At 38.9% G+C, this 25629-nt stretch overlaps 7 protein-coding genes across 7 annotated transcripts; 3 read left to right on the forward strand and 4 right to left on the reverse strand.

Moving 5' to 3' along the window:
* The first annotated feature begins 31 nt into the window (after positions 1 to 31).
* On the forward strand, positions 32 to 6742 carry LOC103870574 (importin-11). Its single transcript, XM_009148719.3, has 24 exons — positions 32 to 172; positions 253 to 362; positions 521 to 593; positions 677 to 738; positions 826 to 967; positions 1041 to 1259; positions 1462 to 1528; positions 1700 to 2099; positions 2571 to 2718; positions 2859 to 3019; positions 3145 to 3244; positions 3512 to 3586; positions 3708 to 3842; positions 3959 to 4048; positions 4137 to 4319; positions 4407 to 4511; positions 4665 to 4823; positions 5075 to 5119; positions 5206 to 5427; positions 5633 to 5739; positions 5819 to 5875; positions 5970 to 6039; positions 6136 to 6360; positions 6487 to 6742. The coding sequence occupies exons 1-23, from the start codon at positions 32 to 34 to the stop codon at positions 6295 to 6297; spliced, it is 3033 nt and encodes a 1010-aa protein (XP_009146967.2). The 3' UTR covers positions 6298 to 6360; positions 6487 to 6742.
* Positions 6743 to 7026: 284 nt separating this feature from the next.
* LOC103870575 (protein SCO1 homolog 1, mitochondrial) lies at positions 7027 to 9281 on the reverse strand. The gene is made up of 7 exons (XM_009148720.3): positions 9044 to 9281; positions 8747 to 8962; positions 8566 to 8656; positions 7967 to 8179; positions 7795 to 7884; positions 7580 to 7712; positions 7027 to 7368 (listed from the first exon to the last, which is right to left on the reverse strand). The coding sequence occupies exons 1-7, from the start codon at positions 9188 to 9190 to the stop codon at positions 7260 to 7262; spliced, it is 999 nt and encodes a 332-aa protein (XP_009146968.1). The 5' UTR covers positions 9191 to 9281; the 3' UTR covers positions 7027 to 7259.
* Positions 9282 to 9725: 444 nt separating this feature from the next.
* On the forward strand, positions 9726 to 13302 carry LOC103870576 (importin subunit beta-1). The gene is made up of 3 exons (XM_009148721.3): positions 9726 to 9969; positions 10298 to 12726; positions 12821 to 13302. The coding sequence occupies exons 2-3, from the start codon at positions 10307 to 10309 to the stop codon at positions 13017 to 13019; spliced, it is 2619 nt and encodes an 872-aa protein (XP_009146969.1). The 5' UTR covers positions 9726 to 9969; positions 10298 to 10306; the 3' UTR covers positions 13020 to 13302.
* Positions 13303 to 13395: 93 nt separating this feature from the next.
* Positions 13396 to 14537, reverse strand: LOC103870577 (chlorophyll a-b binding protein CP29.2, chloroplastic). The gene is made up of 2 exons (XM_009148722.3): positions 13970 to 14537; positions 13396 to 13891 (listed from the first exon to the last, which is right to left on the reverse strand). Exons 1-2 carry the CDS (start codon positions 14471 to 14473, stop codon positions 13529 to 13531), a joined length of 867 nt encoding a protein of 288 aa, XP_009146970.1. The 5' UTR covers positions 14474 to 14537; the 3' UTR covers positions 13396 to 13528.
* A 3673-nt stretch (positions 14538 to 18210) lies between these two features.
* LOC103870578 (LIMR family protein At3g08930) lies at positions 18211 to 21843 on the reverse strand. Its single transcript, XM_009148723.3, has 14 exons — positions 21314 to 21843; positions 21133 to 21218; positions 20669 to 20784; positions 20470 to 20580; positions 20177 to 20275; positions 19962 to 20084; positions 19751 to 19813; positions 19612 to 19676; positions 19357 to 19466; positions 19149 to 19263; positions 19000 to 19065; positions 18804 to 18914; positions 18652 to 18718; positions 18211 to 18548 (listed from the first exon to the last, which is right to left on the reverse strand). The coding sequence occupies exons 1-14, from the start codon at positions 21661 to 21663 to the stop codon at positions 18501 to 18503; spliced, it is 1530 nt and encodes a 509-aa protein (XP_009146971.1). The 5' UTR covers positions 21664 to 21843; the 3' UTR covers positions 18211 to 18500.
* A 111-nt stretch (positions 21844 to 21954) lies between these two features.
* Positions 21955 to 22902, reverse strand: LOC103870579 (rhodanese-like domain-containing protein 10). Its single transcript, XM_009148724.3, has 2 exons — positions 22418 to 22902; positions 21955 to 22279 (listed from the first exon to the last, which is right to left on the reverse strand). The coding sequence occupies exons 1-2, from the start codon at positions 22861 to 22863 to the stop codon at positions 22075 to 22077; spliced, it is 651 nt and encodes a 216-aa protein (XP_009146972.1). The 5' UTR covers positions 22864 to 22902; the 3' UTR covers positions 21955 to 22074.
* Positions 22903 to 23120: 218 nt separating this feature from the next.
* Positions 23121 to 25291, forward strand: LOC103870581 (dnaJ homolog subfamily B member 1). The gene is made up of 3 exons (XM_009148725.3): positions 23121 to 23455; positions 23655 to 24034; positions 24645 to 25291. Exons 1-3 carry the CDS (start codon positions 23291 to 23293, stop codon positions 25084 to 25086), a joined length of 987 nt encoding a protein of 328 aa, XP_009146973.1. The 5' UTR covers positions 23121 to 23290; the 3' UTR covers positions 25087 to 25291.
* The last annotated feature ends 338 nt before the right edge of the window (positions 25292 to 25629 follow it).

A 25629-nucleotide genomic window follows, 5' to 3' on the forward strand; every position in this document is an offset into this window, starting at 1 on the left:
CTTCCTTTGGATTTATTAGGTCACGGATCTGATGGCGTTGTCAGCTTCCGATTTACCGGCTATGTACTCATTGCTAGCGAACTCTATGAGCGGCGACGAGAACGTTCGGCGGCCGGCGGAGGCGGCTCTGGCTCAGTCGGAGAGCAGGCCTGGATTCTGCTCTTGCCTCATGGTTCGTTTCTTCTAAACCTAAATGCTCTTGTGGTTTAGCTTGATTTTGATTTACTCATTGCCTCTCGTTTTGGTTTGCAGGAAGTGATTGCGTCTAAGGATTTGGTGTCTCACGTGGACGTTAGATTGATGGCGTCTGTGTATTTCAAGAACAGTATCAACCGTTATTGGAAGAGCAGACGAAACGCTTCGTAAGTTCCTGTTTACTGATCAGAGTGCTTCAACTTGGATTAGAGTAGAGTCTAGATTACACTTAGCTGGCTAGTTTAGACTTTTAGATGTGTAAATGGCGTGAGATTTGTAAATTTTTATAGGACGTTGTTGACACTCTTGTTGGCGATTTTCACAGGGGTATAAGCAACGAGGAGAAGATTCATCTGAGGCAGAAGCTGTTGTCTCACTTGCGAGAAGAGAACTACAAGGTGTTGTAACGTTTTGCTCTCTGTGACTGCATCGACTACGACATTTAGTGGAAATGTATCTTACTTATTTAGCTTAATGGCAGATAGCGGAAATGCTGGCTGTTCTCATATCGAAGATAGCCCGCTTTGACTATCCTAAGGAATGGTCAGCATTTTCTTCATAACTCAAATTAACTGGTGATAGTATCTTTCTTAGTAAAATAACTGTTTTTTCTTGCTTCATGATTTTTAGGCCTGACCTCTTTTCGGTACTAGCGCAACAGCTTCACTCAGCTGACGTTCTTGCTTCACACAGAATATTTATGATCCTTTTTCGAACCCTAAAGGAATTGTCTACTAAACGTCTCACCGCAGATCAGAAAAATTTCGCTGAGGTGTGTCTGCTACCAGAAATTGTATTTTTTTTTGTTATAGTTAATGACGTGGTCCAGTTTTATTTATTGGCAGATCTCGTCGCAACTCTTCGACTTTAGTTGGCACCTCTGGCAAACTGATGTCCAAACCATTCTACGTGGCTTTTCATCAATGGCTCAGAGCTATGGTTCAAATAGTGCTGAGCAGCATCACGATGAGCTTTTCCTGACTTGTGAGAGGTGGTTTTTATGTTTGAAAATAGTGCGACAACTCATAATCTCAGGATTTCAAAGCGATGCCAAAAGTATACAGGTAGACACACTATACTTCTCCTTCTACGAATTAGTTGTATATTTTCAATGGTGCCCCCTATTTCTTCTGCTATCTTCCGATAGTTAAGCTGATTGTAACCTTAATAGATGGATAACTATTTTGGAATATAGAATTCGCTATTGCTCTCAGACATTTACTCTACATGCAGATATATAATATACATCTAACTCTTTTCTCGTAGGAGATTAAACAAGTGAAAGAAGTCTCGCCTGTGCTCTTGAACGCTGCTCAATCGTTTCTTCCTTATTGTGAGTTTTTTTTTTTTGGCTTTTGAACACTTTCTTTTTTCTTTTCTCATACATATGACACATGCACCTAGAATCCTGTATTAAAGAGGATGTTTTTCCTCCATTTCTTCTCTTTAACCTGTCACCCCACATATATACGCTTTTGCTAACTTGTTTAGAGTCTTCATGCAGATTCATCTTTTCATAATCGAGATCCTAAATTCTGGGAATTTGTAAAAAAGGCATGTGTCAAGCTGATGAAAGTGTTAGCCGCAATTCAAAGCAGACATCCTTATTCATTTGGAGATAAATGTGTTCTTCCAGTCGTGGTGGATTTCTGCTTAAACAAGATAACAGATCCTGAACAGGCATCGTTGCCGTTTGAAGAGTTTTTTATTCAGTGTATGGTGATGGTGAAATCTGTGCTTGAATGTAAAGAATACAAGCCTAGTCTAACTGGTCGAGTGATGAATGAAAATGGAGTTACATTTGAGGAGAGGAAGAAGAATGCTTCAAACACAGTCAGTGGCATTGTGTCTTCACTTCTACCCAATGAAAGGATTGTTCTTTTGTGCAACATACTAGTAAGAAGGTAACACCCTAACCAACGATAAGATGTATGATTCCAAGTTATTTGGCTCCCTCTTACTTACAAAGCGGCAACGCTGTTGGTTTTGCATTATTTCATGCGTTCTTAGTAAGGTAATATGAAAATAGAGATTTTATACACCCATGATGATCGTATATCTATGTATCTCTGTTCTCAGTCTCGTCACATAGAGTTATAAGAATATATTGTATGGACATACTCAGCTATGTAACATTATAGATAAGCTAACATTAAAGATAAATTGCTTGACGTGCATGGAATAGATGAGAAGGGATTGTTACTATCGGGGACTTCTGGCTTGTAAAAATATTGCATGCATCAAGTTATTTGTTTTGGTGTAAACTGTGATGCTGTCATGTTTTTCTGCCTCCGAACAATCACTACTATATGGTGGTCATTTGAATGATGGCTTGAAAATAGTTTGCTAAACTTTGATCATCAACATTCCAACAGGTATTTTGTTCTTACAGCAAGTGATCTAGAGGAGTGGTACCAGAACCCTGAGTCCTTTCATCATGAGCAGGACATGATTCAGTGGTCTGAGAAATTGAGACCTTGTGCTGAAGCTCTATATATGGTTTTGTTTGAGAACTACAGCCAAGTAAGTAGTAGATAGTCTTAAGCACTTCATCCTGTTCGGAAAAGTCTTCTAAACCTATTAAACCATAAAAGTAGAGATAGGAACTCTTCTAATTGATATAAGTTGATGCTTATTCTTTCTGTCTCCATTATTGTGAACAGCTCCTAGGACCTATTGTTGTGTCCATCCTTCAGGAGGCAATGAATAACTGCCCCCCTTCGGTTACTGAAATCACACCAGCGCTGCTTCTGAAAGATGCAGCATATGCTGCTACTGCATACGTCTACTATGAGCTCTCGAATTATCTTAATTTCAGAGATTGGTATGCTCTTGATCTTCTAATGTCTAGACGTTTTTCATCTCCTTTAAACATGGCTGTGTGATGTGATAAGAGATTTTTATTAATCAAGTAATAACGTTCTTAATGATCGGATAATCTGGCTGCAGGTTTAATGGTGCACTATCCCTTGAGCTGTCAAATGACCATCCAAATAGGCGTATCATCCACCGAAAAGTTGCTATGATATTGGGACACTGGGTTTCAGAGGTAATGTTATTTCAATTCGGCTTTAGTTGAAAAGGCATCTTATCAGTACATGAACGAGGATTAAAGCATAATATGCAAAAAGAACTTATCTTGTCCGAATAAGTTGTGTTAATCAGGAATAATCATCTAAGAGCATAATTTGTTGGAAACTTTGTAACAAGAGGCTACTAGGATTAGTTCTCGGTTGGCCTTTGTTAATAGCTTATTAGCTTTCGTATTAAAAATTTGCTGAGTGATTGTTTGTGGATGATGATAATAACCTTTCAGATTAAAGATGACACAAAAAGAGAAGTGTATTGTTCTTTGATTAAATTGCTGCAAGACAATGACCTCGCTGTCAAGGTAGTCTCATCCTATCTCATTTTTGTTGCGTTTATCTTTCTGTCTTGCATTAAGGTCGGATTTTCTTCCCTTTTTTTTTTGTATTTTAGCTGCCTCTGAGATTGTCTGTTTACTTATGTAGCTGGCAGCTAGTAGGTCATTATGCTTACACGTTGAGGATGCGAATTTTTCGGAGCAAAGTTTCCGTGATCTTCTTCCAATCTGTTGGGAGTCATGTTTCATACTGGTTGAGGAAGTTCAAGAATTCGATTCAAAGGTACATGATGTAGCTGCTTCAAATTCATTATAGCACTCCATTCTTGTCATTCTACTTCCTCCAGTGACGCATACGGATCTCTGTCTGTCCATCTAACGATCCTTTCTTTTTCTCAGGTTCAAGTCCTGAACTTGATTTCTGTTCTTATTGGTCATGTTAGTGAAGTCATTCCGTACGCACAAAAGTTAATCCAATTCTTCCAGAAGGTATAGTGGCATTCTTTTCTGTATGTACTTATTTTTATCTTGGTGCGCAAATAACATCTTATTATCTGTGTGCTTGTCTTAAGAACAGGTGTGGGAGGAATCTTCTGGTGAAAGCCTTCTACAAATTCAGCTTCTTGTTGCACTGCGGAATTTTGTGATTGCGCTTGGTTATCAGTCTCCTATTTGCTATAGCATTCTGCTCCCAATTCTCCAAAAGGGCATTGACATTAACAGCCCTGATGCACTCAACCTTCTGGAAGATAGCATGGCAGTAAGTTTCCACTTGATAAGACGTATACCTTTCTTTTCTGCTGATATAGATGTATTATACAAAAATGACAATGCGCTGCATATGCAGTTATGGGAGACTACACTTTCTTATGCTCCTATGATGGTGCCCCAGCTATTAGCATGCTTTCCCTATATGGTGGAGATCATTGAAAGAAGTTTTGATCACTTACAGGTTAACTTCTTAAGTTTTCAAGGAGTTGATGTTGTGATTCATTAATTACGTAGTGTTGTGTGCTCAGATCTATTGAAACATATTGCCAATCATACCTTAAGACATTCAAATTTACTACCCAAAATTTTTCACTAACATCTTAACCAAATGTAGGTTGCTGTCAGTATCATGGAATCGTACATCATTTTAAATGGAGGGGAATTTCTTAATATGCATGCTTCAAGTGTCGCAAAGATTCTTGATCTTATTGTTGGAAATGTAAATGATAAGGGGTTACTCTCGATTCTTCCGGTGATTGACATCTTAGTTCAGGTACGTATAATTTTTCTCTTTCCAATTTGCGAAACAAATTTTCATGAGAAACGTATTCTTATGTTAAGTTTGCATGTACGCTGCATTTATCTTTTTACTTTCGTATACATATAAATTGACCAGTGATGGAGCTTCTATGGCATCATCACAATGTATATTTTTTGTCATGACTGTGTATATATGTGTATATGTATGAAAGTTTGGACAAATAGCAACTTTCTGATGTAAACATTTTCTCATGTCTGGAATAGTGTTTTCCCGTGGAAGTGCCCCCTCTCATCAACAGCTGTTTGCAGGTAAACTTCTAGTTTTCTTTTGAATGATGGAAGATTCATATTCTTCCTTGAAACATTTAATGGAGTTGCTTGTTTTTATTTCTCAGAAACTGGTGATTATTTGCTTGAGTGGAGGAGATGACCGAGATCCAGCCAAGACTGCAGTTAAAGCGTCCTCAGCTGCTATTCTGGCACGGATTCTGGTGATGAACACCACATACTTGGCCCAGTTAACATCTGAGCCATCTCTCTCGTTGTTACTCCAACAAGCAGGGGTCACAATCGAAGACAACGTACTCATTTGCCTCACCGACATTTGGCTCGACAAGGTCAGTGGAGCACTTATCTTGAACGATAACTGGTTGTTTAATCAGCTTTCCGGAACTTTAACTGGTTTTACAATGGGCTTGCGGGAACCTTTTGTTAAATGGTCCTCCTTTTTTAATCCCAAACAATAGCTCGTTTCCAAACTGCTCTGCGTGTTGCAAAGCGTGTATTCCGACTAATGTTGTTATTACATCTACTCTTGTGCAGGTGGATCATGCGACTCCCATGCAAAAGAAGACATTTGGATTGGCTCTTTCCATAATACTTACACTTAGAATGCCTCAAGTTCTTGACAAGCTTGATCAAATACTAAGGTACAGGCTTGCACAATCGAATATTAAAAACTTGGTTTATCTATCTACATTACATAACTAATCGTGTTTCTGGAAACAGTACATGCACCAGTGTAATCCTTGGTGGAGATAAAGATCTAACAGAAGAAGAATCAAGGTTATATTTTGTCTTGTAGAAGTATATAGTTTCCAAGCGAAGTTAGCAACACAAAGTATTTCTTATCTGATAAACATACAATTTGTAATTCCAGCGGTGAAATGAGCTCAGGCAGGTCTCAAGGAGAAGAAGCCCCACCTAGCAAAGAGTTGCGGAAAAGTCAGGTAAAGGTTAATCGTTCCTTTGTTGTTGTCTTGAACGAATTAGCTTCCAGAAAACAACTGATTATAACGCAAAATGTCTTTTCCAATCTTAATCAGATCAGAGTTTCAGATCCAGTTTACCAAATATCACTGGAGAACTCAATGCGTGAGAATCTTCAGACATGTTCTACGCTTCATGGAGATGCCTTCAATTCTGCCATAAGTAGGATGCACCCATCAGAGCTTGCACAAGTGAAGCAAGCCTTAAAACTGCCGTGATTAAATGTCTGTTTGCGTCTTCATTGTTCGTTTGCATATCCCTTACGAAGCAATAGTATTCAAGTGAGTTTCTGATCCCTCATTATTCTTTCTTTCTTTCATACCGAGTCATGTAGTGGCATATGTATATGGGTATGGTGATGCATTTCCACCATCTGATCTGATTCAAACTACTTCATATCTGTTCAGGTGAGTGAGCTTTTCTTCTCTTTACGGATTTTGATGGGTGTGCATTGTCTCCTCTGCGAACTTGGCGGTTTGAGGAACTCTATACATTTACGTTTGGTGAGGTGTGTCCCTTGTCTCCGCGTGCGACTTTTATGCTCTACAAGGACAAAAGGAGGGAGTCGTTAAAACAACTTTCCTATGCTTGAGTTTAAAATTTCAGATCATTCTTTCAATACATCGTTCTTTTTGGTCCCAATGTTTCAAAAACAAACAAATTGGAAAATATATCAGGGTCTGTCGTGTAGCCCAAGAGGTCTAGCAATATATGAATAGGTCGTAGTGGTTGAGTCTCGTTCTTCACTTCTCTATTATATTTGATGTATTACTTTCAACTGATACAGAACTATATCTACAGTTTGGTTTCATTACTCGACGGCCTTAATGATTCATACGCTTCATTTACAACTCCACCGAGGTGGAGAACATCTATGCCGATTGTTCACGAAGTTTGCTCTTAAAGCTATTACCCATCTCACCAACACTAAAGGTTGTAATAAACAATGACGACAAAATATAATATCTATAAAATGCATATTGATTCAAAATTTAAGCAAATCAAAGGCTTTAAAAGCCCCATATGTTGATGGCTGCACCATTTTATCTAGCACAAGCTCCGTGTTTGTGTAATGTGTACTGAGAAATTTTTATTAATGATGAACAAGAAAATCCAAAATGGTGAATTATGTAGTTTTTAATCAATTTTTTTTTCCTTTCAAGTGTTCTTGGAAAGCTCTTCACTTCCGGTACTGTCGAATCTCTTTTACAACACCGTCGGTCAACGAGTCAACGTCATGATTCTTCCCGTAGAATTTCACAAAATTCATCTCTGGACTCATCAAGTACCTTCACCCACAACACAACACATGTTCTTTACATTAAAACTCCAACCCAAACAAAACAAAAGAACAAACCAGTACCGAGTCAAAAGTACAACACGAATATCGTATATATATTGTGCAAGTCAACATGTGTGACTGAGCATGTCGGCTTTCTTGCTAATAATTATACGAAGTCCAAACAAAAAACTATGTGAAGGGTTAACAAATACACTTACATGACTATAGAGTGATCAACGAGATAGTCTGAATCCTCCTCTTCCGTCTTCATGTAGTAAACCCGATAAGAACGGGCCACTGATTTGATCTCTTCAGGGGTCCCGGTTAACCCAATCAATTTCGGATGAAACTCTACAAGAAAATATTTCAACTATATGCATTTTCATTTTAGAAAAAACGAATGGATCTTAAGGAGATAAAAAAGATAATCTACCTTTGACATATTCATGCACTTGTTGAACTGTGTCTCTTTCAGGATCCACAGAGATAAACACCGGCACCACATCTACTCCTGCCTTTTCCTCTGTGTAAAATGTGATTGAATATTAAAGACGATATATCCCAATGTGTAACCACACAAATGAAAAAGAATGTCATCAACTCACTTATTTTGTCAATGGCAGCAGCTAGCTTAATAAGCTCGTCAGGACAGATATCAGGACAATGTGTGAACCCAAAGTATAAGATTGTCCATTTTCCCATCAAGTCTTTCTCCGTGATACGTTTCCCATCATCTCTTATAAGGCTGAATGGTCCTCCAATAGCTGCTTTCCCAGCAGATGGTCCCTCCTTAACCGCTTTAGAATTGGTATTTATATCTAGGGGCAACAACAAGAACCCGAGTCAATATACACACATAAGAACAGAAAAAAAAAGCAATAAGCTTTTAGTAGATACAGGGTTTCACAACAAGTCAACGTGAAATCACTAAGCATTTACAGAGTGATTGAAGTGATCATTTCCTTTACCACGTCAAGTTTTATCACTAACCAGATCAGTAGTTTAATTAAACTCAAGGACCAAGGGCATGTGCACATTAAGCTACAAATCATGCATTCAATTAGTAAGATTTTCTAACAATACATTTCAAAGCTCCATTACTGAATAGACTCCATGATGCAACACATTGGTAGCTTACATGATCAAGTTCTGATTATATTTATATCTTCAAAAAAAAAAAGTAAACTCACCATAAGAAGAGTACCTTCGATATGACGTTTCTTTTCGCGGTCATAGTAGTAGACCAATCCAGCTCCAGTAGCAAACAGCAAGAAGAAGCTCATCCACGAAACCGGCTGTGTATTTACCAAAATGCCACTATCAAACACCATAGAGACGAGAGATCTAACTTAAACCAAATTTAACCAAATAAGCCAATAAAGTACCGCTCCACGCGCGTGTTTCCCAGACGCGCGGTCGCTTTTCTGATCGGAACCACCGCCATCTGAACCCTCGGATCCACCAGATTTCTCGTTCTCACCGGAAGATTTCGCTTCCGATTCGCCAGAGCTAGGCTTAGAGGTAGAATCAGAAGCAGAAGTGCTCAGTAAACGTCTCTGATCCATCCTCAACCGTTCGATTCCACAGCTAAGTGTAAACATCTGCAAAACAAACATCGCAGTTACGGCGATGAAACCTAACAGATATAGAAAAAACGAAAAACTAGGAAGAAAATGCCGAACCGATCGAGGAAGAGAGAAATCTCCATGATCGGAGATGCACGCCGGAGACGGAGACGACGGAGACAGTAGATCGCTTACGGCGCGAAATCGATGACAAAGCTGCACGGGACGAAGACGGCTTGCAGTTCTACATAGAGCAGACGCCATTGACGACTACGAGTTTCTTTCAACTTCTCTGGGGTTTAATCTGAAATGAACGAAAGAGGTTTTACACTTTAGCAACCTTCTAGTTAAACGGCAAGCTTTGCGCACGCTTTTCTTATAAACATCATACTGTTTAGTTTTACAGGCCCACTGTTCTCGAGCGTGACGGCCCATTAAGCTAGTTTTGACTTTAGGTATCCCATAAGTTCATATATTTACGATTTACATCCCCGATTTACATATATATCCACTATGTACCACCTATATCTCAAAATGATCTAATCCACCCTTTTTGGTAAATTTGATTCATAAGTAATAGATTCATAAGAAACCACCAACTTATATACTTTTATAGCAAAAAAAAAGTATATAATAGAATGAAATTATATATTCTATAGTTTGATATATGTTTATTTTAAAAATTAAATAAGTTGAATTTATTACACTATCGAAATTTAGTGGGCTAATGTGGAATTAATAGATATTGATGGGGTGATTTGGAAAATATAAAGTTTTTTTGAGCTTTTGTGTTGCCCTTCTTCTTCCCCCACCCGCTCCTTCTTTATATTCGAAAAACCCACCGTCCTCAGTCTCATATCTGTCTCCTTCCAAGTCTCTTCTCTCTCTCTGCTTCCTTTAGGGCTTTTCTGATCTAGAGGTTTCTCGCCTCCTCAATCGCCGTCTTCGATTAGATTCCTCCTCGAACAACGAGAGGTTTTCGATTGTAGCCACAAACCCTAGCTCTTACGCGATTACTCAAACCGAAACCCCTAAAATTTCATGTAAAATCTCTTCCCCGAACTGTGTATTGAGCTTTCGATTCGCATCTGTTGATAGATCTATGCTTTCTGATTAGGTTTTAGGTCACTACTTGCTAGGGGCTTTGTTGTTTAGTCCCTCGCCGTGATTCTGCTACTTGATTTTCCTTCGACTCTTTGTGATTTGCTTCGGCTTAATGTTCTTTGTGCTTACCTGATTTTGAGCCTGTGGACGGTTCTGATTAGGTTTTAGCGTTTTGTATCTTTTAAGAGTATAAATATTCTCCTGTGAATGATCTGTTAGTATTATTGACTTCTTACTGATGCTGTTGTATGTCTTTTAACTGTGCAGAAGCAACTAATGGCGATGGAGATCACTCAGTTCCTACTCGCTGCTCAGTCAGCCGATGCGAGAGTCCGTACCGAAGCGGAGGGTAGCCTCAAGCAGTTCCAAGAACAGAACTTGCCGCAGTTTCTGCTGTCCCTCTCCTTTGAGCTCGCCAACAACGAGAAGCCTTCTGAGTCCCGGAGACTAGCTGGTATCCTGCTCAAGAACTCTCTAGACGCCAAAGACTCTGGGAGAAAAGAGCTTCTGGTGAAGCAGTGGTGTGCTATTGATTTAGCTCTTAAGTCCCAGATCAAGGAGCTGTTGTTAAGGACCATTGGTTCTTCTGTCCCTGAAGCGAGGCATACTTCTGCTCAGGTTATTGCTAAGGTGGCCTCCATTGAAGTTCCTCAGAAGCAGTGGCCTGAGCTCGTTGGATCTCTGCTCAGCAATATGACGCAGCCGGAGAGTCCCGCACACTTGAAGCAGTCGACGTTGGAGACTCTGGGGTATGTCTGTGAAGAGATATCGCATCATGATCTCGTGCAAGATGAAGTGAACTCTGTCCTCACAGCAGTTGTGCAGGGCATGAACCAGGCTGCGAATAATGCGGAGGTTCGTCTTGCGGCGACGAAGGCGTTGTTAAATGCCTTGGATTTTTCTCAGACCAATTTCGAGAATGAGATGGAGAGGAGTTACATCATGAAGATGGTATGCGAGACGGCTTGTGCTAAGGAGGCGGTGATCAGGCAAGCTGCTTTCGAGTGCCTTGTCTCCATTGCGTCGACGTACTACGAGGTTCTGGAGCAGTACATGCAAACGCTCTTTGAGCTGACAGCAAAGGCCGTAAAGGAAGATGAAGAGAGTGTTGCTCTACAGGCTGTTGAGTTCTGGAGTACCATCTGCGATGAAGAGATTGACCGTCAAGAGTATGACAGTCCTGATACTGGTGACTCATCTCCTCCCCATTCAGGTTTCATTGAGAAGGCACTTCCCCATTTAGTTCCCATGTTGCTAGAGACTCTGGAGAAGCAGGAAGAAGATCAGGATCATGAAGATGATGTCTGGAACATATCTATGGCTGGCGGAACATGCCTTGGCCTTGTTGCTAGAACTGTTGGTGATGGTATTGTCCCGCTGGTGATGCCTTTTGTTGAAGTCAACATAAGGAAGCCAAACTGGCGAAGCAGGGAGGCAGCAACTTATGCTTTTGGATCAATTTTGGAGGGCCCAACAATTGATAAGCTTGCCCCGATGGTTGCTGCTGGCTTGGAATTTCTCCTTACTGCAACCAAGGATGAGAACAACCACGTCAGGGACACAACTGCTTGGACTCTCAGCCGTATCTTTGAGTTTTTGCACACCCCAGACAGTGGCTTCTCTGTTATATCACCCCAAAACCTCCCAAGAATTGTGGGTGTACTACTGGAATCGATGAAAGATGTGCCAAATGTGGCTGAGAAGGTCTGTGGAGCGATATACAACCTTGCCCAGGGATATGAAGACGCTGGAGCAAGTTCATCTCTTCTATCTCCCTATCTTACAGAAATCATCCAACATCTACTTGCAGCTGCTGAGCGTACAGATGGGCCAGAGTCTAAGCTAAGATCTGCTTCATATGAAACTTTGAACGAGGTTGTCCGGTGTTCCAACCTTTTGGAGGCCTCAGGCATCATAGGGCAGCTACTCCCTGTCATCATGGTGAAATTAGGTCAGACAATGGACCTTCAGGTAGTATCAACTGAGGACCGTGAGAAGCAAGCGGAACTCCAGGCTTCTCTGTGTGGTGTTCTCCAGGTCATAATCCAGAAGCTGAGTAGCAAGGATGAGACGAAACCCATCATAATGCAGAACGCAGATCAGATCATGATGCTGTTCCTCAGAGTGTTTGGATGCCACAGTTCAAGTGTCCACGAAGAAGCAATGCTTGCAATCGGTGCTCTTGCGTATGCGACTGGAGCGGAGTTTGCCAAATACATGCCTGAGCTCTTCAAATATCTCCAGACGGGGCTGCAGAACTTCGAGGAGTACCAAGTCTGCTCGATCACTGTAGGAGTGATTGGTGACATTTGCCGTGCCCTGGATGACAAAATCCTACCTTTCTGTGATCAGATCATGTCTCTCCTAATCCAGAACCTTCAAAGTGATGCACTCCACAGGTCGGTGAAACCTCCAATATTCTCATGCTTCGGTGACATTGCTCTGGCGATTGGTGGGCATTTTGAGAGGTATGTGGCTACAGCTCTTCAGATCATGCAAGGGGCTGCTCAGGTATGTGCTCAGATGGACACCCTCGACGAGGAGCTTATGGATTATGGAAACCAACTCAGGAGAAGCATCTTCGAGGCTTACTCTGGGATACTACAAGGGTTCAAGGACGCAAAGGCTGAGCTCATGGTTCCCTACGCTCAACATCTCTTGCAGTTTGTTGAACTTGTTTCCAAAGATTCCCTCAGGTACGTATCATTCTCTATAAGTAATCAATATGAATGTCTTCTGCAGAGTAGTTAAAACTTATTACTGTGTTTTTTTTTGTTTCTGTGAGGGCAGGGATGAGAGCGTTACCAAAGCAGCGGTTGCAGCAATGGGTGATCTGGCAGATGTTGTAGGAGAGAAGATAAAGCCTTTGTTCAGCAACTTCACCTTCTGTGGAGAGTTCCTCAGTGAATGTCTCGACTCAGAGGATGAAGACCTCAAGGACACTGCACGCTGGACTCAGGGAATGATTGCAAGGCTCATGGTCACATAGTGTACTGAACCGTTTGCATCATTAATACTCGTTCGTTTCTCTCTCTCTCTCTCTCTCTCTGGTCGTATTGGTGTTGAGTAAAGGATCAAAAAAATATTTGCGGGTCTTCCTCTTTTCTCTGCCGAATGTTGTGGGATATTGGTTAAGAGGGTTTTTGGAAATTGTTTTTTTTTCTTATTGCTAGAGTCGAGTCAATCTCTGTTAAGAACCTTGTGTCTTATTTGTCAAAACAATATTTATTTGTTTTTGTTGGTCAATGCATCATCCACTTATCGGTGGTCTCTTTTGAGTCAATTCTCTACCTTTCTCCACTTCTGTGTTTTAGCTTCAATTTTTTATGTTAAGTATTGTATTGTGGTGTTGTTAGTTCACAATACAGTGAAAATGAGGTCAAGGCTCATTAGTCCAATGATACTTGAGAGTACTTTCAAGAACTCTGTTTACACAAACTTTTGTTTTCAAGATGGACATCATTACATTACACACCAATAAAAGCTAAAGCAACCAGATCAAGAGGACGAGAAGGTGTCGATGATGGTGGTGTGAAGCGGGTCACTAAGGTGAGTCGCCCAGTTGTTGAGCGGTCCTTTACCCGTTGCAGCTGCCTGAACCGCAAATCCCAAGAAAGCAACCATCGCTAAACGAGCGTGTTTGATCTCAGCCAGCTGAAGCTGAGCCTTCTTCTCCGGGTCAGAAGCTAGCCCGAGCGGGTCGAAGAACTTGCCTCCTGGATACAAACGCTTCTCTGAGTCCAACTCAGCGTTTCTTTGGAACTCAATGTAACCAATCACCAACACTTCGATCCAAATCAATGTCGAGATAGAGAACGGTAATGGCTGTCCTAAATAGGACGATCCATCCACTAGCTCTACCTGGTAATAACCAAAAAAAAAATATCATAACGCAAAGGCAAACACGGTTTTATAAAACGCGAGGGGAAGAGGCGTTACCTTGCCGGCGTCTTGCCAAGTAACACCGGTGAGCCACTCGACGGAGAGAGCACCGAGAGTTGCAAGCATAGCCCATCTCCCGTGGATCAGCTCACACTCTCTGAACCTCTGGAGCCCAAAGACCTCACTGTACGGCTGAAACGGCGTTGACTTGGGGTCAGCGGCCTCGGTACGGGTCCCGATCACGTCTCCGGCTATGTTCTTGGCTAAGTTCTGGTCCAGAGAGTCAAGATCAAACTGGAGATACTCCGCCGGTTTGCCTAAACCGAAAGGGTCAAAACCGTAGTCTCCGACCAGCGAACCGTCGAGATACTCGGGAGATTTCGCGCCTGGGAACCACAGAGGCCGGTCTGAGATAACCGTCTTAGCCTTCTTGGGAGCTGCGGCCTTCTTGGTCCCGAATCCAAACCGGGCTGTGAACCTGCTTGAACCGGAGTTGATGTCGGAAACCACCCGAGTACCCATGATGGAAGAAGCAGCAGCGGCTGTTGAAGTGGCGGCCATCTCGAGAGTTTGTTTGTGTTTAGCACGTTTGTGAGTTGGGGTGTTCTGTAATGATATGAGCAAAGTGACGTTTTTAAGTGCATGGAAGAGATGGAACTAGGAGATCTCAGGGAAAGGTTATTGACGGTTGGATGGAGAAACAAATCCATCTGACGGTGGGAAATAAGCTCAGCCTTATCTATTGTGTAAGTTATAGTTATCCAATAATCTTTAGAGAGTTAGATAGAGCAAGAAGCTGATTGGGCAAAAGAGGCTATTGGCAAATCTTATACAATGACATTTGTCACTTCAGCAGCACATGTCACCAACAAAAATCCAGTTGTGTTTTAAGAAAATCAATCTATGCAAAATGGCTTGACATTTTTTTTAATACAAACAATATCATTTTAAAATTCAATACAATTTATATTTATTTAAAATTAATATTAGTACAAATACACTAATTTAAAAATAATTTTATTTATCTTAACTACTATTAATATGTGTAACTAATGAAACATAAATATACATCGGTTATTATTTTTTGGTCGGTATAAAAAATGTCAAAACACACACTTTCCATCAAAGTATATGTTAACACATAGATATTGAAATTTTTTTTAAAAATATATCAATATTGTTTTAATGAATAGTTGTTTCATGCACTAATATATGATGATGGTCAAAGAGGTTTGAAACCTTTGTTGTCTTCATTTCTCTAGAGAATAGTAATTTTATAATAGTTAGTCCACTAATTTAAGGAGTATATGAAATTATACTAAATTAATTTATAAAAAAAATTAAACGATGCTCATGTACCATGAAAGAGAGTTTAACATACATTAATACAAATGTATAATGTGGTAAGAAATTTTAAAACAATACTAAAGATTATATGGTTCAATATATAAAGCATTTATTGAAATTCAATAATTTTGTAGGGATTAACACATAGATTTTGAGAAAATTTCAAAAAAAATGAAAATATTGTTTTAAGCATAATTGCATCATGCACTAACATATGATGATATTGAAAAAGGTTTGGACCTTTTGTTGTCTCCGTTTTTCAAGAAAATAACGATTTTATAGTGGTTATTCTACAGATTTTATGAGTATTATAAAGTTTCACTAAATTAATTAATAAAAAATTATAACGATTCTCATTTACCATGAAAAAGAGTTTAACATACATTAATATAAATGTATAATGTGGTTAAAAAATTTAAAACAATACTAAAAAGTTTTGGCTTCAGTATATATAGCGTTTAACATAAATTTCAATATTTTTGTAGGGATTAACACATAGATTTTGAGAAAAATTAAAAAAATATAACAGTACTGTTTTAATGCATAGTTGCCACCTATATTAATATATGGTGATGGTCAAAGAGGTTTGGAACATTTGTTGTTTTCATTTATCTAGAGAATAACGATTTTATTACGGTTAGTCCACTAAGTTAGGGAATATACGAAATTTTACTAAATTAATTTATAAAAAAATTAAACGATGCTCATGTACCATGAAAGGGAGTTAAGCATACATTGATACATATGTAGACTGTGGTTAGAAATTTTAAAACAAAACTAAAAATTATAGGGTTCAATATATAAAGCATTTACCAAAATTCAATATTTTTGTAGGGGTTAACACATAGATTTTGAGAAAAATTTCAAAATATGACAATATTGTTTTAATGCACAGTTGCATCATGTACTAACATATGATGATGTTGAAAGAGGTATGGAGCTTTTGTTGTCTCCGTTTTTCAAGAAAATAACGATTTTATAGTGATTATTCCACCGATTTAGGGAGTATTATAAAGTTTCACTAAATTCATTGATAAAAATTATAATGATTCTAATTTACCATGAAAGAGAGTTTAACATACATTAATACAAATGTAGAATATGGTTAGAAATTAAAACAAAAAAACAATAAAAAGTTTTGGCTTCCGTATATGTAGAGCGTTTAACGAAAAACACAATATTTTCGTAGGGGTTTACACATAGATTTTGAGAAATATTCAAAAAATATAACAATATTGTTTTAATTCATAGTTGCCACCTATACTAATATATGGTGATAGTCAAAGAGGTTTGGAACCTTTATTGTCTTCATTTCTCAAGAGAATAGCGATTTTATAACGGTTAGTCCACTAAGTTAGGGAGTATATGAAATTTTACTAAATTAATTTATAAAAAAAATTAGGTGATGCTCATGTACCTTGAAAGAGAGTCTACCATACATTAATACAAATGTAGAATGTGGTTAGAAATTTTAAAACAACACTAAAGATGATATGGGTCAGTATATAAAGTATTTACCAAAATTGATTATTTTTGTAGAGGTTAACACATAGATTTTGAAAAAATTTCAAAAAATATGACAATATTAATGCATAGTTGCATCATGTACTAACATACGAAGATGTTGAAAGAAGTTTGGAGACTTTGTTGTCTCCGATTTTCAAGAAAATAGCCAATTTATCGTAGTCATTCTATACTAATATATGATGATGTTGAAAGAGGTGTAGAGCCTTTGTTGTGTCCGTTCTTCAAGAAAACAGCGATTTTGTAGTGATATTACAGTAATTAATTGATGAAAACTTAGACTGATTCTCATATACCATAAAAGAGAGCTTAACATACATTAATAGCGATTTTATGAAGTTTTACTAAATTAACTTATAAAAATATTGAACGATGATCATGCACCATGAAAGAGAGTTTAGCATACATTAATACAAATGTAGAATGTAGTTATAAAATTTTAAACTACATTAAAGATTATAAGGTTCAGTATATAAATAATTTACCAAAATTCAATATTTTTATAGAGGTTAACACATAGATTTTAAAAAAAATTCAAAAAATATGAAAATATTGTTTTAATGCATAGTTGCATTCTATACTAATATATGATGATGTTGAAAGAGGTTTAAAGCATTTGTTGTGTCTGGTTTTCAAGAAAATAGCGATTTTGTAATGATATTCCAATAACTAATTGATAAAAAAATTAGACCGATTTTCATATACCATAAAAGAGAGTTTAACATACATTAATACAAATGTAGAATATGGTTAGAAATTTAAAACAATACTTAAAAGTTTAAGCTTCAGTATATAGAGCGTTTGACGTAAAACTCAATATTTTCGTAGGGGTTAACACATAGATTTTGAAAAAAACTCGAAAAAATATAACAATATTGCTTTAATGCATAGTTATCTCTTGTATTAATATATGAAGATGGTCAAAGAAGTTTGAAACTTTTGTTGTCTCTATTAATCTAGAGAATAATGATTCTATAATAATCAGTCCAATAATTTAGGGAGTATATAAAGTTTTACTAAATTAACTTATAAAAAATATTGAACAATGCTCATGCACCATAAAAAAGAATTTAACGTACATTAATACAAATGTAAAACGTGGTTAAGACATATTGATCAGCAACATGAAATGATGATCTGATGACGTTAAACAACAACGAGAGCATGATGTCTGATGACAATTCTTGAACTGAGATGATCCGGTTAGTTAAATTCATTACAAAAATAGGAGAAGTGTTTATATCACTAACGGAGAAGACTGAAAATGATAGGTATTATGTTCTTTGGCTGTGGATCGAGTTGCTGAGATACACATGGACGCATCAGCTGAACCAGAAACACCATTGAGATATCGAGAGCAATGGTTCCCAAATGTCAACTGAACCAATCCTATCCAACCACAACGAAGTCTTTGGCAGAGCAGCTTGTGAAATTCAAGTAAACTTCTCATTAAAAAACGATTACATAATGTCATAATCTAGCATCCGAAACAGTACGATAGACCAGGACTGGAAGATAGCAACAACCAAACAGTGAATACACAAGAAAGAAAAAATAATACATTTCAAGTAAAGAACCTCAGAATCACAAGCCGTCTCCAAGTACTTCCAGAATCGATGATCCGAAAACAAGTGAACACCTCGTCAGCAACACTAAATCAAGATCCCTGGAGAGTGCAACAACATTGAAGAACCGAAACAGTGCAAATGATTTTGCATTAAGAAGAGAGCTGGAAACGGGCGCTTGGCTTTTTTCTTCTCCATCCCTATCAAAACCCCCCAAAGAGCATAAACGATTCTCGAGACATTTATACGAAAAAAAAAACAGAACTGGGGAGGAGTAAGATGAAGATATGAAACATGACTTACGAAGGTAATGTAATATAGAAAGGTCAGTCCAGCCAGGATAACAAACCCGATTTGAAACACGTTGTACCTGAGAATACACCAAATCGATCGCTCAATGAAACATGAGATGGCTACAACATAAGACAGCTATATGCTTAACCACTATTACTTACTTGTAGAGGTACTTAATTCCTCTAAGGGACTGTAATGTGTGACCGAAGATCTCTTGTGCAGCAGTGGCTTGTGCGTAGTATCCAAAAGCAGTGGCGCAGAACTGAATCACACTGCAATATTAAAAGGACCACAGTTTAGAGAGTGATGGCATGATCCTAGCTGGGAGAAGATAAAGAAGAGACCAGATGAACCAACCTGATGGAGCAAAGAAGAATGAGGCCAACATTGAAGAGGAAAGAGTTCATTAGAGTAGCTCCCCATCTGCAAACACGTTGACATAACCAATTAGAAATTAAAGAAAAGGGAGAATAATCAAACACCGGTAAAACTATTAGGTGGGTTACTTCATCGGGTGAATGGTAATGAAGACGAGCTTCAAACCCAGCATCATTGCCCCAGCGATGACAGCAAGTAGAAGGTAGAAACAGAAGAAAGCAAAGGCAGCAGTGCCTAGAAGACCTAGAGAATCACATACAAACAGCATAGAGTCAACTGACACATAACGAAACCTTGTATAGATTTAACATAACAAGAACAGAAGAATGAACTTACCCCAAACGTCATCAAGCTTAATGAAAACCTCGTTAAGAAAAGGGGAGAGAGGAGGGTCCACGAGTAGATATATGATAATGTGTGCAACCCAAGCAATGGAAACGATCAATCTACAAAGACATAAACAAACAAAAAAACATTAAAGAGGCTTAGCTAAGGATCTTCAGACCTCTATGAATGATTATATAGCATTTAGCCAATAAACTAAGGCCATAGCACAACTGTAAATAAGATTATTTTTTAATAAATACTAACCCTATGATTCCAAGAATAAACTTGGCCAAGTATCCGAGTACAGTGAAAGCCCATGCAGTTTCTGCCTGAAAAAAAAAGCCATAGAAAAATTAGATAACTCAAATATTACAGATAAAGTTCTAAGGTACAAACGTCTTACCTTCTCTCCTTGAGGATACGCTTCTTCTAAGAGGTTCACATCTTCCTCCAATTGCAGCAACTCCTGGAGGTTAACCACATTCAATTACAGGAATCAGGGGACATTTAAGAAATTAAAATCCAATATCAAACACAGTAAACGAAAGCCGCCTATAAATTGGTGACTATATATCATAACCAATTAAGCAGCAAGCTTGAGATCAATTATGTACCTTTTCAACTGCTTTCACATTCTTCCTCCATTTCCTGCCCTTAGCACCATCTTTTTCTTCCTGGCGAAGTCCATCAGCAGCTTTCTTTAGTTCTCTAGCCTTTTTCCCCAGTTCAGTTGCTTCCTGTAAAACATTACGAAGTTTAGTTAGAAAATGAGAGTGGGAATGACTCAAGATCTACATCACATGCTTCCTGAGAAGAACAATAACCGAACCTTTATATATTGTGATCGAGTGATAACAGCCTTTGGTCGCCGGATGAAAGCAGTGATAAGTCCTAATGGTAGGGAGGCAATACCAACGCCACCGAATATCTAGAAACATAACTGAAAACAATTAGTTATCATATATTTCATGGGAGACTCAAAATCAAACACCGTGCACCACAAAGAATACAGAACTAGATGCATCACTTGTGTTAGTCAATGAAGAATCCATATTGGAAGACAAGTCATATCATTTCCAAGCATACAAGGCACTACTCAACATGATAGAACAATGTTCTTACCGTGAAAAGAACTGACCCAACAATTGTCGCAAGAGCGACAACGTATTCTGGAAAAGTAGTACGCATGGTCCACGTTTTCTCAGACGCGACGCTAGCTGTAAATGCTGAGCACTGCATCGATTAACCAGAGACAGAGGAAACAATGTTACATGCTGAAACTCTCTATGGCATAAATGAATCATGATGAAGCAAATATTACCTGGCGAGCGGTGTTACCGATACATGGTTGATTATTTGAAAATTGCCATGAAGTAGGGAAAGAGGTCGTCCCAGAAGCCAAGTGCCTGACATTGAAGTCCACCTTTCCAATAACACCTAACATTGACGTAAAAGAGCATACAAAGAGTGAATCCAACATTAATTAAACACAATCACGAACTGCCCATTTAAAATTCAATAACTATGAAGATAGATTTATAACTTCTGTATGTAATATAAAGATGTTATCAACAGTCCTAAGCTATTCCTAGCACCAATATAACAAAATATATCAACCGTAGGCCTAAATAGGTAATTTATCAGCTCAAACTTCAAAAAAATGCAGTCTAAAGACGTCAATTCACAGTGAAAATAAGATCAAAATCAGATGAACGTCCATACTACATGCTCACTAATGGTTTAAGCTATCACTTGAAGACTCTTGATAACAGAAGAGAAGCTAACCGTATAAGATTCCAAGCACCAGAGCACAAACAACAGCCGTGCTTACGACCCAAAGCAAGGAACTTTTTATCCTCTTTCCCAGACTCCTGAACAAAAACAAAGCAAACCCACAAAATGGTCAACAACACTCAATCAACAAAATACAATTTTTTTTTTAATCAATTTTCATAAAGACACGAACTTGTCTTGGTCGCCTTCATAGAAAAACATTGCGAAGGGGATGACAAAGAAGACGAGGATAGCGTCCACGATGTAAACGGCAAGCCATAGCTCCTTCATGGGCAATGTGAGATTGCAAGCTCCGTTGTAGATAGCGTGCCGACAAGCGTGCCGATTCGCCACGTCCGCCGGTAACATGAGAATCGAGATCATGGCGATGGAGAGGCCGAAGACGACGACGAATTTGGGGAAGTAGGCCTGGTTCGCGTCGTCTGGATGCTGGTAATTGACGAGGAGGTAGATGCTGGAGATGAAGACGATGACGCAGACGACGATCGCGACAATCACGAGAGCGAGGTTGAAATCGCCCATCGTGTGCAATGTACGAGGTCACCCAATTCGAGAGATTCCGATTCAAAGAGCGATTTTGAAGACGCAGGTTACCCAATTGGAAAAGCTAGGGTTTTCTCGGTGTTCGAAATTTGAAAATTGAATTTGGGGATTTTCGCAGATCTGACGGAGGAAGAGGAAGGTGATGAAACATTATTATTAAATTACATAGTTGCCCTCGCTTAGGTTGATTTAATTACGTCGGAATAAGACAATAGTGCCAGATGGTTTTCGGGTGTAAAACGTCATTGGCTATTTTGTCGGAAGACAATCTGTCCGAAGCAACACGATTCTTGTAATATAACAATAAAACGACGCCGTAACGGGTTCAATGTGTAAACCGGGCACATTTTTTACGAGAAAATAACAATATTTCATTCTTATTTAGGAAATTCAACGGCTCTCTTTGCCAAAATTCGGCAACAATACAAGTAGTTTGAGGAAGTAGTATGATGCGCCACCTATAGTTGCAAACCGGAGCTCTTCTGGTCCTTCAATCTCTGGAAAATCTCCTTCGGTTGCTCTGTTAAACCCTCCGGTTAACCATCCTAAACTTTTGTAACCTTCTCTGTGCAGCTTAGATATTGCCATCAACGACCTGAAATTGCGAAAAAAAACACTTACATTAACCAAACAAAACCGAAGTCTATCTCAAATCTAAGTTTGGTAAGTTTATCTCAAATCTATACTAAACCGGAGTCAGTGTGATAAACCAAAATGCACCAGGCCTTATTACCTGAGTCCTTCACCGCACGCGACGAGCACTTTACTCTTCTTGTCCGGGAAAGCCTCTACAACTTGGAGGGTAAACTCGTCATTAAACATGGTGAATCTCTGGCCCGTCCAAAGCCCAATGTATCCCAAATGGATCCATTTCTTCAGCAGCGTGATCGGCCCGTTGTCTGGATCCTCCACGAACAGTGGCACGTGTAAGGATCCTTTCACATGTGCCTTTTCTCTTTCCCACGACGGTCTCACGTCTAATAGCACGTATCCCTCCGACGATAACACCGTTTTTGCTTCTCTCGGCTCCACCGCCCGGACCTCTCCGGAAGTTACCAACTGCTGACCGGATACGGCGGAGATCACTGGTAATCTGTACGGTTTTCGGAGGCGTTGGTTTGGTACTAGTAGTGGCTTGAAGATACGGTTTGGTTGAGGAAGAAGAAGTGTCGTCGTCATCTCTAACTTTTCTTTTCTAAATGAAATTTAATTAACTTTTATGTTTTTGGATATTTTTCTTGCTGAGGAAGATTTACATTTATGATATTTTGCCAATTGTATTGCGCCATTTGTCATACAGAGTGCTTCTGTAGCCAATCGTAGTTTGCCATGTGTCATACTAACCGAAAAACCGGCTAAGAACGAATAACAGTAATAAATAATAATAAATATGGGCCAAGCAATACTACATATGGCCCAAGCAATCATACATATGGGCCAAATAAACCGAACCAGATTAACCGGCGGCAAAGAACAAATAACAGAACCGCTCGGAGATAAATTGTCATGTGTCTTGTAAAATACCGGACCCGTACAACATGATCGAGTTAAGTTTTAATTGAAGAAGATCGAGTTTGAGAACGAAGAGCGAATCAAAAGAAGAGCAATGGGTGTCGATTATTACAAGGTTCTTCAAGTTGATCGGAACGCGAAAGATGAAGATTTGAAAAAAGCTTATCGCAAACTCGCCATGAAATGGCATCCCGACAAGAACCCTAACAGCAAAAAAGAAGCCGAAGCCAAATTCAAGCAGATCTCCGAAGCTTACGATGTAAATATTCTCTTACACAACTCGAATTTTTATTACATATGCAAGCAAAGTTCCATTTTTTATAGGAATTTTTATTTGAGCAGTTTCGTTAGTTCCTCAATTCACTTCTCTGATTCATTACCAAATTTCAAAACTTTTTGGGGACAAAACCATTGATGATCTGTTCTAATGATGTTTTAATTGGTTGCATTGTCCCAAGGTTCTGAGCGACCCTCAAAAGCGAGCCATCTACGATCAATACGGAGAAGAAGGTCTAAACAGCCAGGCTCCGCCTCCCGGTGCCGGCGGGTTTCCGGGTGGTTCGAACGGAGGAGCTTCGTTCCGGTTCAACGGTAGAAGCGCTGACGACATCTTCTCGGAGTTCTTTGGAAGCTCAAGACCCTTTGGTGACTCACCGTTCCCGTTCCCTGAGGAAGTTTTCTCTTCTTATAGTAGGTCAGCTAAAGGAGAAGCCTCTAACGCTGCTCCACCGAGGAAAGCTGCTCCTATAGAGAGACAACTTCCTTGTAGTTTGGAGGATTTGTATAAAGGAACCACTAAGAAGATGAAAATCTCTCGGGACGTTATTGATTCCTTCGGGTACTTCCTTCAAATTGTTAGCTAGGCCTCTAATTTTCACATACATTGCTATGCATTAATGTTTAAGAAACTACCTCCTTATAGTCTTATAGATTTAAGTTCCAAAACATTGATTTTCTTATAAAGTGTTCATTAGGCATGCGGGTTGGATTAGTTCGGGTTATTCGGTTCGGTTAGTTTGGCTCAACATAAATCTTACCGAATTAACCCAGTTCCGGATAGCGAAAACGTACCAAAGTTTTTGATTTCTGTTAGATTTTGGTTTAATTTTGTTAAAGTTTGGGATAAGTTCGGTTAAATTCGGTTAGTTCAGTTGGAAATTTGGTTAGTTCGGTTCAGTGTTTGGTATGGTTTGGGTATAATTTTCGTTTTATTAAATAAGAAAACTGAAGTAACCGATTGCCGAACCGAAAACCCCGAAGTTTTTAGAAAACGTACCGAATCGAACCAAACTTCTAACCGAAATTCGGTTTGGTTCAAAATCCCAGACCTGGTGTTCATCTTTGAGTTGTGTTGTTTCAGTATGCTAGAAACTAGTCTTTAGCCACTATAGATTCTGTTGACTCATGACTCATGAACATTAAGTTATGTGAATTATGTTCCAATGCAGGAGACCCTCAACGGTCGAAGAGATCTTGACGATAGAAATCAAACCGGGATGGAAGAAAGGAACAAAGATAACCTTCCCTGAGAAAGGAAACGAGCAGCGAGGAATCATACCATCAGATCTTGTATTCATAGTCGATGAGAAGCCACATGCTGTGTTCAAGAGAGACGGGAACGACCTTGTGATCACGCAAAAGATCCCTCTCGTGGAAGCACTCACGGGCTACACTCCTCAGGTGACGACTTTGGATGGGAGAACGCTAACGGTTCCGGTCAACAACGTGATCAGCCCTTCCTATGAAGAGGTTGTGAAAGGCGAAGGCATGCCGATTCCTAAAGATCCATCAAGGAAAGGGAACTTGAGAATCAAATTCAACATTAAGTTCCCTTCTAGGCTGACAACAGAGCAGAAAACTGGAATCAAACGGATGTTTTCTTCTTCTTAGATTATTTAGTTTTAAAATCTTCACTGTTGTCTTTCTGCTACGTTTGGTTTCAGTTGTTTTGGTTGGATCTTCGGGCGGTCGTTGTGAAATGTTTAGGTGTGTGGCCGTGAGTGTTTTGTTTCCGAGATTGTAATGATCATTTAACCATGTAGTTCTTACTTCTCATTTAGATTTCTCCACGTTCTTCCCAGCTATTTTTTGTAAACTCGTGTTCTTCTCTACACAAAGTTAAACAAAAGTATTATGTTATAAACATTTCAGTACAATCTATCTGTGTTTGTTCCAATGTTTAAGAAATCGTCAAAGCTTTTCGTAGAAAATTAGTGACCAGTGGGATAATTTAGGACTTAGGCGTTAACAAATTTTTGATTTATTTTATATTTACATTTGGAAATTTTTTTTTTGTTGAATTACAAAATTATTTTGATGAATTATAAAAATTACTTACACAAAATATTTTTAGAAAATTGGTGGATTTGCACTAAAATTATTGTTTGACTTAATAAATTTAAACCAAATTCAATTAATTTAAATAAATTTAGA

The sequence above is a fragment of the Brassica rapa genome, chromosome A05, assembly GCF_000309985.2.
Source record: "Brassica rapa cultivar Chiifu-401-42 chromosome A05, CAAS_Brap_v3.01, whole genome shotgun sequence".
In the NCBI taxonomy this organism is placed as follows: Eukaryota; Viridiplantae; Streptophyta; class Magnoliopsida; order Brassicales; family Brassicaceae; genus Brassica; species Brassica rapa.

Excerpts from the sequence above, each read along its gene's own strand:
- LOC103870574 (XM_009148719.3), top strand. The coding sequence starts at position 32 with ATGGCGTTGTCAGCTTCCGATTTACCGGCTATGTACTCATTGCTAGCG. Across the intron at positions 739-825 it reads TTTGACTATCCTAAGGAATG|GCCTGACCTCTTTTCGGTAC; the intron begins GTCAGCATTTTC and ends CATGATTTTTAG. Across the intron at positions 3,587-3,707 it reads ACAATGACCTCGCTGTCAAG|CTGGCAGCTAGTAGGTCATT; the intron begins GTAGTCTCATCC and ends TTACTTATGTAG.
- LOC103870575 (XM_009148720.3), bottom strand. The coding sequence starts at position 9,190 with ATGGCGTCTGCTCTATGTAGAACTGCAAGCCGTCTTCGTCCCGTGCAG. Across the intron at positions 8,963-9,043 it reads ATTTCTCTCTTCCTCGATCG|ATGTTTACACTTAGCTGTGG; the intron begins GTTCGGCATTTT and ends TTTGTTTTGCAG. Across the intron at positions 7,713-7,794 it reads AGTGCATGAATATGTCAAAG|AGTTTCATCCGAAATTGATT; the intron begins GTAGATTATCTT and ends ATTTTCTTGTAG.
- LOC103870576 (XM_009148721.3), top strand. The coding sequence starts at position 10,307 with ATGGCGATGGAGATCACTCAGTTCCTACTCGCTGCTCAGTCAGCCGAT. Across the intron at positions 12,727-12,820 it reads GTTTCCAAAGATTCCCTCAG|GGATGAGAGCGTTACCAAAG; the intron begins GTACGTATCATT and ends CTGTGAGGGCAG.
- LOC103870577 (XM_009148722.3), bottom strand. The coding sequence starts at position 14,473 with ATGGCCGCCACTTCAACAGCCGCTGCTGCTTCTTCCATCATGGGTACT. Across the intron at positions 13,892-13,969 it reads CTTGGCAAGACGCCGGCAAG|GTAGAGCTAGTGGATGGATC; the intron begins GTAACGCCTCTT and ends GGTTATTACCAG.
- LOC103870578 (XM_009148723.3), bottom strand. The coding sequence starts at position 21,663 with ATGGGCGATTTCAACCTCGCTCTCGTGATTGTCGCGATCGTCGTCTGC. Across the intron at positions 20,581-20,668 it reads TCGGTAACACCGCTCGCCAG|TGCTCAGCATTTACAGCTAG; the intron begins GTAATATTTGCT and ends TAATCGATGCAG. Across the intron at positions 18,719-18,803 it reads GGAATTAAGTACCTCTACAA|GTACAACGTGTTTCAAATCG; the intron begins GTAAGTAATAGT and ends GTGTATTCTCAG.
- LOC103870579 (XM_009148724.3), bottom strand. The coding sequence starts at position 22,863 with ATGACGACGACACTTCTTCTTCCTCAACCAAACCGTATCTTCAAGCCA. Across the intron at positions 22,280-22,417 it reads GCGTGCGGTGAAGGACTCAG|GTCGTTGATGGCAATATCTA; the intron begins GTAATAAGGCCT and ends TCGCAATTTCAG.
- LOC103870581 (XM_009148725.3), top strand. The coding sequence starts at position 23,291 with ATGGGTGTCGATTATTACAAGGTTCTTCAAGTTGATCGGAACGCGAAA. Across the intron at positions 23,456-23,654 it reads AGATCTCCGAAGCTTACGAT|GTTCTGAGCGACCCTCAAAA; the intron begins GTAAATATTCTC and ends CATTGTCCCAAG. Across the intron at positions 24,035-24,644 it reads GACGTTATTGATTCCTTCGG|GAGACCCTCAACGGTCGAAG; the intron begins GTACTTCCTTCA and ends GTTCCAATGCAG.